This window comes from Notolabrus celidotus, chromosome 13 (assembly GCF_009762535.1).
Source record: "Notolabrus celidotus isolate fNotCel1 chromosome 13, fNotCel1.pri, whole genome shotgun sequence".
Lineage (NCBI taxonomy): Eukaryota > Metazoa > Chordata > Actinopteri > Labriformes > Labridae > Notolabrus > Notolabrus celidotus.
In genome coordinates, this window is record NC_048284.1 from 8043019 (window position 1) to 8056995 (window position 13977).

General features: G+C 38.7%; 2 protein-coding genes across 3 annotated transcripts in view; one reads left to right on the plus strand and one right to left on the minus strand.

The window, feature by feature from the left end:
• Positions 1-7080, minus strand: part of aven (apoptosis, caspase activation inhibitor) — a 67376-nt gene extending 60296 nt beyond the window's left edge. Inside the window, exons 1-2 of one of the 2 annotated variants that reach the window (XM_034699062.1) lie at positions 6844-7080; positions 4898-5069 (exon numbers count right to left, since the gene is read on the minus strand). In XM_034699062.1, the coding sequence (XP_034554953.1) occupies positions 4898-5069; positions 6844-7038 (367 nt within the window). In that variant the 5' untranslated portion in view covers positions 7039-7080. The remainder of the gene's footprint in view (positions 1-4897; positions 5070-6843) is intronic. The other variant, XM_034699063.1, reaches the window with a different exon arrangement.
• A 1165-nt stretch (positions 7081-8245) lies between these two features.
• chrm5b (cholinergic receptor, muscarinic 5b) lies at positions 8246-13169 on the plus strand. The gene is given in 2 exon segments (XM_034699061.1): positions 8246-9410; positions 9412-13169. Coding segments are annotated over 2 exon segments (1542 nt in total). The 5' UTR covers positions 8246-8273; the 3' UTR covers positions 9817-13169.
• The last annotated feature ends 808 nt before the right edge of the window (positions 13170-13977 follow it).

Genomic DNA, 13977 nt, shown 5'->3' on the forward strand with positions numbered 1-13977 from the left:
TCCTCAAGACCTTTCCCCATTAAATAGTGTTGTCCCCACCTACCCCCAAGATCCCCTACCTGACCCTGTGAAGCGACCTTGGGTTATTTGAAAGGCGCTATATAAATACCAGTTATTATTATTATATTTATATATTTTTTCTCAATATAAATATAACAAATGTTTGATAAAAACTCTGTGAAACTATCACTCCGCCTGTAACTCTTGGTAAACTTAAAGGGGAGTGCAGAACTCAAAACAATACTCTACTAAACTAATGCACAGAATACAATTTGATATTTCTTTGTTGTAAATTGAAGTCAAATTATGCAAATAAGAATCTACAAACTAAAACTTCACAAAAATCTCATCTTACACAAAAGACCTGGTTCCTGTTAATACTGTCAAAATGATGGATTCCAGAAGCTTATCAGAGAACTGCAGCCAGATACAAGCTGTCTGGTTTCTTCAAATTTCACCCAGGGGGCAAAAATCTGCCTTTAAATTTAAATGAAATAATGATTTTCAATGATATGTGTAGCGATAACATCCTTTTTAATATCGCCCAGCTCTCTCTATATATAGACACTACCAGTCAAAAGTTTGGACACACCTTCTCATTCAATGTTTTTTCTTTATTTCAATTATTTTCAACATTGTAGATTAATACTGAAGACATCAAAACTATGAAAGAACATATATGGAATTATTTAATGAACAAAATCGTGTTAAACAAACCAGAATATGTTTTATATTTTAGATTCTGTAAAGTAGCCCCCTTTTTCCGTCATGACAGCTTTGCACACGCTTGATATTCTTTCAGTCTGCTTCATGAAGTGGTCTCCTGGAATGGTTTCTAATTAACATGAGCCTTGTCAAGAGTTCATTTGTAGAATGACTTCCCTTCTTAATGTGTTTGAGACCATCAGTTGTGTTGTTCAGAGGTTTGGTTAGTACACAATGGATAGCCCTGTTTGACTCCTGTTGTAATCCAGATTATGGCTAAATCATATCATCTTATATTTTTGATGTCTTCAATATTAATCTACAATGTTGAAAATAATTAAAATTAATAAGAACCATTGAATGAGAAGGTGTGTCCAAACTTTTGACTGGTAGTGTATATATAAAAAAATAAAGACACAATAAATAAGAGCACATAAAATGTCAGAACTGTCTGGCTCAACTAGAAGCCAACATAAAGAGATGTGTTGTAAGCAATGGTTTCAAACTTTCAATGGTCTGAGAAGTTATTCTATTGAAGGGTAGACTGTTCCACAGCGTGGGAGCAGCCACTGCAAAAGCTCGGTCACCTCTGATTTGTAGCCTGGATCTTGGGACATCGAAAAGCATCTGGTGTGTTGACCTCAGCGCTCTGGCTGGAACATGTTTGTGCAACAACTCAGACAAGTATAACGGTGCCAGTCTGTGAGAAGTTTTAAAAACAAGTGATAAAATATGAAACTGACAGGCCAGAGAAGAGAAGCCAGTGTTTAGTGTTTATCTCTACCCATCTCTCTCTTTCTGTCTTTGTTCATCCAGTGTAATCAGATGGCGGCTCACCAGTGTGTCTGGTTCTGCTCGAGGTTTCTGCCTGTTAAAAGGGAGTTGCCTTACTCACAGTGGATTCATGTTGGCTTTCTGACCAGTTTCCTGAACTAACTTTTGCTGTGATTTGGCACCACAGAAGAACAAAAACTGATTGATAATAAAAAAATAAAAAAGTAATATATCAAGGAATATGCAAAACAAGTAGTTGTGATGTTAAGATGTACCTTTTTTCCCTTTTCCCTAAAAATTAAAAAGGAGAATATTTTGTTTTTGTACAAATTAAATCAAAGGACTCATCAAATTCTATTTGATCCACAAACCATCAAACTGTTTGTGTAACAAAGTAGATTCAAGTGAAAGTCAGAAGATGGATCAAAAGTGCCCGCTCAGAGGCAGAGACATTCAGGTGCAAGAGAGAAGGCAGCAACATACGGACAGAAGAATGCTAAACCACTGCCAAACCTGAGTGTGAGCGTTCCCAGGAAATTTATCACATAAACAAAGTTCAGGAAAATAAGAAGCAAATGTGCGATGAAAGCCCAGAAGTAGAGAGCAGTTTCAGGTCCTGAATTTAGCACTCTCTGCTTTCACACAAGGAGAAAAACAGTTTAAAGAGTGAGGTGTTAGAAATCTGACAGACTGCACACTGGGATTAAACTATTTGAGATATTTAGGATCTACAGTATCATGACTGAAACTAACAAAGCTGTAAAACTCACTCTTAGTACTTCCTTACCAGTCTAATGATCCAACATCCAGTGCCAGCTAGTGGTTACAACAATCTGCTTCTTCAACACCTTGTGCAGCCTTTATGTGCTGGGTTGTCACAGTGTCTCATTATGGTTACAAAGGAACAAAAGCATGAGGTTTAATTTCTCACACTGTTATTAAAAAATAAGGCATGTGGTACTGACAAAGTGGAAGCCAGTCCGTTGTGAGCAGGAGAGTGGATGTTGAGATTTAACAGATTAATTAAAGTCAGATTAATTTAATTTAGCACAGGGTTGAAGAACTTGTTTTTTTAAGGTGTAGTTTTTTATTTCATTTGTTGTTTTTATTTATTTATTATTATTTTTGTTTTATGATTTTATGTTTTTTTAATAGTAATGATACTTGCACTAACTGTGTGGTCTTTTACAATGTTCTTTGTAGTCGTTTTTCAACCAGAGAAACTTTACCCAGGAACTAGGGACTTTACCGCTGAACTACTTGCTTTTCGACCGGTGGACCCAGGGTCTAAATTTAGCTCAGACGTAGTTAGTGTTTTATTCCGCCCGCCGTCCATCCACATCACACACATCTGTGATTCACTTGATTTCTCTTTCTTTAATTTATTTTTATTTGTTCTATCTGTTTTGTATGTTTGTGTACTTTTCAAAAGAAGAAGCTGTGATTTAGCAGCTTTGTAAACAGTAGTCTTCTCTGAGCCCACCGTGAATGCGTCTCTCCCGGTGTTGCGGTTTTAAAAGTGACCCTGCAAACTGGAGACCTTCAGCTGAACGTAACGGTGTTGAAACACAGAGGGAGTTCCTGTGAATGCAAACTAGTTTTCATTTTTATTAAAATGTCAAATGTCTTTGCACATGTCCTTTGAGGCATTATAAAGCACTTTGTAACATAGTTTTGGAAAAGTGCTCTATAAATAAAGATTATTATTATTATTATTATTTAGCAAGGCAAAACATGACCAGCTCTCATTTGTGAGTAATAGAAGAGTTTGAGGCCAATCATTGGGTAAATGAATAAGGTGTAACCCAGGGGTGTCCAAACTTTTTTCAAAGAGGGCCACATGTGATGTCAGAATACCTTAGAGCCAGTGGCTCCTACTGAGACTTAGGAATCATAAAAGTTATAGATGAAATCTCTATTAAATAACAATTATTTTACATTTGTTCTCAATAAATCAGTAACTAGGTAGTTCTCAGTTCTCCACAAGCCACGTATACATTAGCAAACTTTATCTTCTACAGGAGGAAAATGGTCAGGCAATGTGGGAAAAATATTGTATCATTATTTTTCTATGGCAGGATCACTATCTGGATTTCATCACACTTCTTTTTCATGTTGTTTTTTTAGACTTTTCTGACCAGCAGACAACATTTTAAGAACTAAATAATTATTTTCCTGCGTTCTGAACAATTTTTATGCACCAAATTTTGCCTTTTCTGCACAATTTCATAATTTTGATTTTGTCTTGTGTCTTCTTTTGTGTCTTCTGAACTTTTAGTGTTCATCAAGAACATTTTCACATCATGATAAAATCACTAATTTGAAGACCTGTCAACTTTAACAGTTCTTGTGTATTTTCTTTATTGCCATCTTGCAGAATTCCCAGAGCTTTGGCTTTATAGTCCAAGTGAAGCTTTTTGAGACGTTTCTGGATTGACTTTAGTTTTGTGTGTGCGCTTGAAAGAAACTGCAAATGTACAAATGATTCAGAATGTGATTAATTTCTAATGCTATTAATTAATGCTATAAATAACACACTTTAAGATGGAAGCTTGGGGCCATAAATAAGTGGACCTTGGGCCGCAATTGGCCCCCGGGCCGTACTTTGGACAACCCTTTGGACAACCCTACTAGTTTTAGCATGATATTCACCTTTTCATGCGGCATAATAAGAGTTAACTTCATCCCATTTACTTGGACAAATTTCTCCTTTTGACAACGTCCTTAATACATTTCCAGGAAGTCAACAGCTGTGTCCAATTGAAAATAAATATTTAGTTGAGCCATCTTTCTTTTTAAACCCAATTTAAGCCAGAAGCTCAATTTATCAGTCCTACATTATATCTAAGAATAAGCCTTCACTGGGAAGATAAAGCAGCACGGAGCTGTTTAACTCTTCTCCCTTGGGGCGATGGAATATGAATAATTATGTGGTTGAGATAGCTGGAAGCTCTGGGGACAATAAATACTGACCGGAGGATGAAGCTGCTGAAGAAAGGCACACAAGACAACAAATATTTCTCTTTCTCTAAGTGCGATAGAGAGATGAATAGCAAAGAGTGCCATGAGAATAAGTTATTTTTCATGATTAAATCATTATTAGTAATGAATCGACATTTATGAGTAAGTCAACGTTGGAGCAGCAAACAGAAACGTGGGAACTGGACTGAGAATTTGTCCTTTAAGCTTAGGATGAAATTTGGCTTTGTTTCTTTGTCTTGAGCCAAAACCCCAGAAACTGACTGAAGGAGTCCAAAAAAATCCTTCACTGATTCATATGTCCTTAAAATCAAATCCAAGTACACACAGCATTTTAGGATTATTCTAATGTCTCTGGAAGCTCATATGTCTCGGGGGGGAACAACGGATGTGGTGGGCAAAATCAAACTTCACCAAGGCCTCACTGGCCAGATCTTACCTGCTGACTCAAGCAGGACGTGGTAGTCTGTTCCTCTCTGAGTAGGCATGTCATCTTCAGGCTCCTTCCTCTCTGACTCAGCATATCTGTCCCAGTTTGACTCCAGTTTCCTCCTGGAGAAAACCTCCGCCCGGTCTGCCTCATCCTGGAAGTCGTCCCCTTCATCTCGATCCTAGAGGAGAAAAGGGATTGCATAGTGCTAGTTAATTCATTTTTTGATCTATGTGTACAAATGTTCCAACAGCTTTCAATCAATCAATCCTTATTTGTATAGTGCCAAATCACAATAAACGTTATCTGAAGACGCTTTTTTACAAACAAAGAAGGTCTAGACTAAATTATTAACAAAGACCCAACATCAAGACAGGATACGATCCAGTCCCATCTTACAGACAGGACTCAGTCTTGATCTCATCTTAATCCACCATGAGCAGAGCACTTTGCAGCATTTAGCAAGTTGCAATGGCAAGGACAAACTTCCTTTAACAGGCAGAAACCTTGAGCAGGACCAGACTCATGTTAGACAGCCATCTGCTGAGACTGAGTTGGGGTTGGAAAGAGGGATAGAGGGGAATAAGAGAGAGATGATAGTGATGTGTGTTCAGTGTGAGGATATACTGTGCTTCGTCTTTTAAATCCTACTTTTCTTTCCATCTTGATTGAAAATGTACAAGTTATATCAAAATGGTATTTAAAACTAAGTAAAATGAGATACACATTTCATAGATTGGACAAATACTTGATAATAAAAACTAGCATTAATTGCATAACTTCAGCACAACACACATTATCTACTGCAGTACCTTTTTGCATCCTCAGAAGGCAACCCACACAATTTCTTATATGCTTGGTTGAAGATCTAATCTAAAAGACTTCACAGCTCCCATTTCTTTTTCTGTTTTAGGAGAACATGATATTTTTGGACTTGATGGCGTACATAGTCATTAACATGCAGCCATGCCTCATGATTGGTAGCTAAGTCTAACAAAAGAGTTCCCCCCACTGCATGTCCTCATTAATTTGTCTGAGTCACACTTTATTTACTCCCTCGTCCGTCATACAGCTGCACAAACCTTCAACAGAGTTGTCATGGGAAAGTGATTTAAGTGGAGTCACATGAGGAAAAAGTCTGCTTCTTTTGCTCAGTTTTTTTGATACACCGTTAAAAGTCGAACACGCAACATAATCATCAACAACCCCCATGGTAGCTATGGATGCACCGAAGGAGACTTTTATGATTGCAATCAACGAGCCCCTATGTACTGAAGGAGATTTGTATGATTGCAATCACAGATCCCCTATTGTTTTCCCTCTAATTCTTTAGTTACCATGGCAGGAGCATCAAATGACAGTACAATGAAGCAAGCTGAAGTCTCTTGAGTCAAACCCAAGGCACAGATCATACCATGAGGATGTGTACTTACATTTCAAGTGTTTATGTTGCAAGGTGTTAAATGAAAAACACTTAATTCTGCCCCAAGTGTGAATCTTCACACCCTGACTCAATCTCATTATATGCATTAAGCTTGTGTGCAGTAGAGAGGTGAGGGGAAGTTTGTCTCTTGGCTTCTGCATAAGGCTGCTGGGGCTTTTTGCATTGAGCAAAACTGATGCTCCATAATAAAGACTTTGCAGATGGTGCAGGGAGAGCAGGTCATTATAGCTAAATTATAATAATAATTAATGAAAATAAACTAAATGCAAAAGTTTTCACACAAGCCTTGTATGTAGTATTTTGGTCTGAAGTGGCTAAGGGTTAAGCTAAATTTAATAAAAGTATGGCCGAGTAAAGGTGTTTAAAACGGGGCAGGTGCATGTCATCATCACAGATTTTAAAGTGCAAACTTGATGAGTCAGATATAAAGTCACTCTTTTTTGAACGGGGTTTGGTGGTAGAGCGGGACTCAGGGGACCGCCAACAGACCCCAGCTCCCATGCTCTCTCACCCGGTGATGGAACTCCGCTGCATGGGCACTCCCCCCGCGTCCACGACCGCGGTAGTGATCTCTCCTTCCCCGGCCGCGGTGCTGGCCTCCTCTCCCTCTTCCCCGGTGTTCACCGCCATGACTGTCGCCGTCGTTCCCACCCCGGCCGCCTCTTCTCCAGCTGCCTCCCCTGCCTCTGCTCGGTCTGTCTTCCATTGCTGTCAACTGTGACGGGACAGTTTAGCCTGACACACATGCGAGTTTGTAATGAGTGTTACATTAAAATGGTCCGACGAGAAAATAGCATTTGATGGTTCCGAGCCTCATTTGCATAAAAAAAAAAACATGGTTGTCAATTTCCTATGACCGGAATAAAAAATGCCACTTTTCTAAATGTATATTTAATTTATATTTTAGTTAATTTTTAACATTTAAAATTTTTTTGTGATATTATATTATGTTATATTACATTATTATTGTTTACTACAACTTACAGTGATATTATATACCTATATTTATTGATTATATTGCTTAATCTGTCATTACCAACCATAATCACACCATGTCAACGTGTCACTAGTGAAACATTTTTAATACTGCCTGTAATTACTTCTATTTAATCCATTTGTAACATCTGTATTCATCTAAATTCCATTTGTAACATTGTATGTATCTAAATTGTATTCTATCTTATTCTATCTTTATTTATCTATTTTCATTTTTACTTATTTTATTTTACTAATTGGAACCTATTCTTGATCAGATCAATAAAGTAATATCTTATCTTATCTTATCTTATCTTATCTTAACATACTGCAATATTAGAGGCTGTATCCCTCAAGGAATACTAGTAGGCCTATGTGCAAATGAATAAATACATTTAAATTTAGCTGATTTAATTCAACACAGCATATATAAAAAAAAAAAACACGAGTTAATTAATGGATAAAAATCAAAACATTTGAAAAAAATATTCATGTTTTCACTTTCTCCTATATTTTGTGTCTAATATATTTTTGAGGTTTGTCAAAATGTGTCCTATATAAGTTCAGATGTAATTAATTTATCTTTCTTTTAAAAAAAACAATAATTTAATAAAAATGATAGGTAATTCAGTCAAGGCAATTCTATACTTTCTTGCTCTACTATATAGTTCAATTTTGACTCCTAATGAAGTTTCCAAACATGCTAACTTATTGTACATAAGGGTATTTAAAAATAAAAGGTTTTAATACTACTATAGTATACTCCAGTGCCAACATTAGTGTATTTGAATTCATGTTCTGCGACCCCTTATAAAATAAATTATATTTCAGTATTGTGTCATGTAATTAATATTGTGCAACTGTTTCTAATGAATATTTTTCCATTTATTTCAGGAATCTCTTAATGGAGCAGCAAAAGGACGCTTCTCTTTGACCTGATAACAGTAACACAAATATCTCAGCATCATGGATGTAGATCTCCCAAACAGCACTTTTGCCAACACGACCCATTTCCAGGCTGCTCCCCACAGCCTTTGGGAGGTTATAGCCATCGCTACAGTGTCAGCCATTGTCAGCTTGATAACCATTGTTGGTAACGTTCTGGTGTTGCTGTCCTTCAAAGTCAATAGCCAGCTGAAGACTGTAAACAACTACTACCTGCTCAGTTTGGCCTTCGCTGACCTCATCATAGGAGTGCTGTCCATGAACTTATACACCACATACATCCTGATGGGTTACTGGTCTTTGGGAAACCTGGCATGTGACCTCTGGCTGGCCGTGGATTATGTAGCCAGCAATGCTTCAGTTATGAACTTACTCGTCATTAGCTTTGACAGGTACTTCTCCATCACAAGGCCGCTGACATACAGGGCCAAAAGGACTCCTAAGAGAGCCGCCATCATGATCGGCCTGGCCTGGCTCGTGTCGTTCGTCCTCTGGGCGCCACCAATCCTCTGCTGGCAGTACTTTGTTGGAGAGAGAAAAGTGCCCCCTGACCAGTGCCAGATCCAGTTTCTAACAGAGCCGGTGATCACATTTGGGACTGCCATTGCTGCTTTCTACATCCCTGTCTCTGTCATGACAATCCTTTACTGTCGGATCTACAAGGAGACGCAGAAACGGACCAAAGATCTGGCAGAGCTGCAAGGACTGGCCACAGAAAATGTTCCAGAGGGGATAAAACCACAGAAAACAATCATTCATTCATGCTTTCATTTCAACAGAGAGAGAAAGGAGCGGAGTCAGGCCTCCTGGTCCTCATCTAACCAAAGTAATGTCACTAAAACTACAACTAGATCTGATGAGGGGTGGGTGAAAGCAGATCAGATCACCTCCTTTAACAGCTACACCTCTTCTGATGAGGAGGAGCAGCACGTGTCAATAGAAACCCCACAGGGATCTTTCAAAGATCAAGCTAGTGGACAGAGTAATAAGAATGGGCAGGTGACTGATTACACAGAAGATCAGTATTTTTCAACTCCTCAAAAAAAGAACAGCAAAAAGCACATTTCCTATAAGTTCAAACCTGGCTCAAAAGGTAAAAATGGCAAACCTGTAACTGCCACACCCTCACCCTGCCCAACTGAAACAGAGCAACCCACAAAAAAACGCCTCCCCTGCCTCCTCCACCACCTCCAAACCCATGGACCCCACCCTGAAGAACCAGATCACCAAGAGGAAGAGGAACGTGTTGATCAAGGAGAAGAAAGCAGCCCAGACTCTCAGCGCCATCCTCCTGGCCTTCATCCTCACATGGACGCCGTACAACATCATGGTGCTCATCTCCACCTTCTGTACCGAGTGTATCCCCATGTCTCTGTGGCACCTGGGCTACTGGCTGTGCTACGTCAACAGCACGATCAACCCCATGTGCTACGCCCTCTGCAACAAGACCTTCCAGAAGACCTTCCGCATGCTGCTGCTCTGCCAGTGGAGGAGGAGGAGGAGAGGTGACGACAAGCTGTACTGGTGCGGACAAAACCAAAATGTCAACAATAAAATGACTTGATTAGCGACGCAAGAGCGTTTAGGCTAATCAATTTTTTTGTCACAGGCAGATTTTCTTGATATACATTCTGTAGTAAGTGGTATTCAGCATGAAGTGCTGCATGTGATTTTGCTGTGAAAGTACATGTTGGTGGAAAATTAGCTAATGAAGCACTTAGCTGCTGCTCTGAATGATACCTACAGAAAATAAATATCACAAAAGTGGCTGAAGATTCCTACATTGGTCAAAGAATATCCTTACAAAGGAAAACTGTGACTTTAAACATCATATAAGTAATTCACATGTCTTGTGGAGTGCTAGCTACTCTGTGTCTGGCTACAGAAGGCGTCCAGGCCACGTCTGATAAACTGCCTCATGTGATATCACTAGAGTCAGCATCACTTAAGGTAAAAGACTACAAGTCTGAACCTGACAAAACATTTGGGAGTGTGGTGTTTGAGAGAACTTAGCTTGCTTGACCAATGACAGCCACTGCTCATCTCTGCAGGAGGCAGTTTGAGGCTATATCAGCAGCTACTAGCATGACACATCAGAATCTCTGGCTACATCAGTAAATGAGTGCAATGAGTTGCATTGTGGGTAATGTAGCCAATGTGGCAGGTTTAAACATGTGTGGAATAAAAGAGACAATGTGTGGTTCTGCTGTATCCATTTTGGAACTCTTCATCATGAGCCTAACAGTGTTACAGGAACTTCATGCTAAATCAGAGGCGCACTTCACTCGTACGCCACCTCTCACTTGTCAATATGTACATTGAAAGAGTTAATCACAGCTGTAATCATTCCCTCTCTCTAGACTGGCTGTAGAGGGTTCTCTTCTCACTATAACATGACTCCAGTGTCACGACTGAGAACAAAATCTGCAGTTTACAGTACTCTGATGTAAAAAATAACTCGAGGGTCCCTCACCACTCAAACATAGGTATGCTTTATTTGTTACTTTTCCACTCCACCTTTAACCCCAGTTTAAATCATGGACTCGTAATTCCATTTTGTGTTATCACAACTAGTTTGGAAGTCATTTGAGGTCTAATGTCTAGTTTAAAACTTTCAATTGCAGTACCTCAAGTTTCCACTCGAGGCTGGCTGCAAAACCACAGGAAATCCAATTTAACAGCCATTTTAAAGTGCCCATTTTCAAAGAAACATTACAGCCTGGCTGCAAAATGGTTCTGATCTGAGTAGCACATTTCTTTATTCATACACACTATACAGGGGTTGAATTTTTTTTATTATTTTTTAACAACTGTCCGTTTTGCATGTATTTGCATGGTTAGGGTTTGAGTTGACATAGAGGCGGGTTCAATGTAACTGTTTGCTGGGAGGCTTATGGCCCACTTCAGCTCCACCTTCTGAATTGTGTCTAGGTTGACTGAAAGTTAGGTTGAGTGAGCATTTCCAATATGGCGCCCACCTTTAATTGGCTTTAAACTCCTCTTCAGAAACCAGTGAGTGACATAACCAGACTAGATCTAGTTTTTACACAGTCTAAGGTATGTTTTTTTTTATTTTCTAAGTTATATTTTTGGGGCTTTTATATCTTTATTTATAGAGGACAGGACAGTGGATAGGTCAGGAAAGGGGGAGAGAGTTGGGGATGACATGCAGAAAAGGGGCCGTAGGCTGGAATCTTACCCTGGCCGCCCACTATATGGGTGTGCAACTTAACTATTAAATCTGTGTCCCTATGGTTTGTCTATTGATGCTCAACTTTTAAGAAATATAGAATAAATATACACCAAAGTTGAAAGAAAAGATTTCTACAAAGTGATCTACACTTAGAGCCTCTGTACAGAACATTTAATTTGTGTCAGTTTTGGCGCCCCCTGTGGACAAAGTGGTATTGCCTATTTGACTTTGTCTTGTACATGTATAAGTACTTTCTTTCCACAAAAAATCTCTTCCTGCTAATTTCCACAGTCAAATTTATCTGGCTTTGAGAATCTTTGACATGGAAACATAAAAAAGTTTGTTTTCGTCAGTGTGCTATCGATCACCTCGTCACATCTCAGTGAAACCTACCCAGCAGCAGCTGTTTCAGGTTTAGAAAAATACAATATATAGTTCATCCATCTTGTCGCTGATTGTCTTGTTTGTGTTTCAAAGTCATAAAAGGGACATCAGTATTAATAACAGTCTGTTTCATAAGCGGCTCAACATTCCTCACAGGAGCTTTAACTTTATTAAATGAATCGTACATATTGTACTCTTTCAGAGATAAAAGTCCCTTTGATGATTTTCCTGTTCATTAACTCTGTCCATTCTGTTATCTTCGACACAGATGCAATAAAGCACTGTGTTTGCTTTTCCTTCCTATCTCCATGTTGTATTTTGAGTAAACACAAGGCAATGGGGAACCTGGGTAATCAATTACACCCTGAGTGCATGCCTTTAAAACAGGAACAGGGATGCAGCAATGACATGGGTGTTGGACTAACAACCTCATGCCAGTACATTTCTTATATTTCACATCCTTTAGTGTGCATGCTGTTTGATACGCTGTGAAAATTTGAATCGATAACTAAGAGCACTCAGTCTGACACTGGAGTCATGATATAAAGAACTTTTCAGGGTGAATGGAGAGGAGAAGAACGATGAATTCATGTATAAACTGTAAAATCATGTGGGTAAAAACTCTGGACCTGTCCTTCAAACCTCAAATATTCTTCTTTATTCTACTCTTCACATGCACTGTATATAAAGGACTTATCTTAGGCTTGCACAGTTCAAAGTAATTTAGAGTATAAAATACCAGTTTTCACTGAAAATGTTGGATTTGACACATCACGAATTGTAAATGTAGATTGCTTTGTGTATATCAGTGTTGATTGAATGTTTTCTCTTTTGTTGGCTTTTGCAAATCAAAGTTGATGTTGTGTTCAAGGGCTAATCAGTACATTTCAGTTGCATTAGTTTCACATAACATTGATTATTAATGGCTCACACCTCTTCCTGTCATATAACTCTTAAAAAAACAAACTTGGACACATGGTATTTGAAGCAACTTGTCTCTGATGGACGAGTGCTGCTGTTGTAAATTATTGCACTTCTCTGTCTTTGAATGATGTAACGTCGGATGTTAACTCTCTAAACTCTGTGCCTTCTGTCCTGCTCAGAGGCCAAAAGTGCTTTGTGAGTGAATCTGTGCTCATTGTTGGTCTGTGCAGTTCTGTGAAGGTGAGTCTACTGAGTGTACTGATAATGAACTTCAAATACAAACTCGACATGAACATTTTCAACATCCAGTCTGACTCCAACCTGATTTGTGTTTGTAAAGTCTTCTTTAAGAATGTTTCAAATGATTAGCTGCTCTGATATCTGAGAAATAAAATCAACACCACATGTATGAGAAAGCATGACTGTTGCTAAGTGTGGAAAAGACATCCCTGAGGTGATCAGAGGTCCCCCCGGTCTGTGTTAACATTTCTGCATCACGACACTCTGATGCAAGTGTGTTTTCAAGAGGTTCACCAGTCAGTTTCTCAACAGCAAAAATCTGAGCTGACCAGCATCCCCTGTTGATATGAAACTCGTACCACTCCTCTTTAAAAATTCGGACTATCCCTTTAAAGTATCAATACATGACCTTTTTTTTTATAGCTTTTATCATATAATGAAAGAGCTTTGGGGTAAATCCAGTTAAGGTGGCATACCTGAAAATATTTCCTTCACTTTTTTTGGGAATTTTAATCTTATAATGACATTTGCTGGCGGTGAGAAAACTTGTTTCAAGCAGTGTTACCAACACTTTTTGGTCTGGGACTGCTTACAATTTCTCATCATTTTATGTCTTACCGTATATGAGAAGGTGTATTATGTTAAAATGTTAATTTTGGGCTCAGATTTGTACCTAATGATTAAGTGGCGTGCCTATATAGTGAGCAGCCAGGGTTTGACTCCAGGCTGCAGCCCCCTGTCACATGTCATTCCCCCACTCTCTTTTGGTTTCCTGCTCTATCCAGTCCTCTCCTCTCTATACTGAAGGTGTAAAAGCCACCCACACACACATGTTTTTTATCCAAAAAAAGGAAGAAAATAAGTTAATTTTAGCAAACTTTTAATAAATGTGACTTTCATTTTACCAGAATCTAAACATCCTTTGAGATCAAAATATGTTGTGTTAGGGAGGTGTGGCCAAGAAAGCACACCTTTACAAAGTTT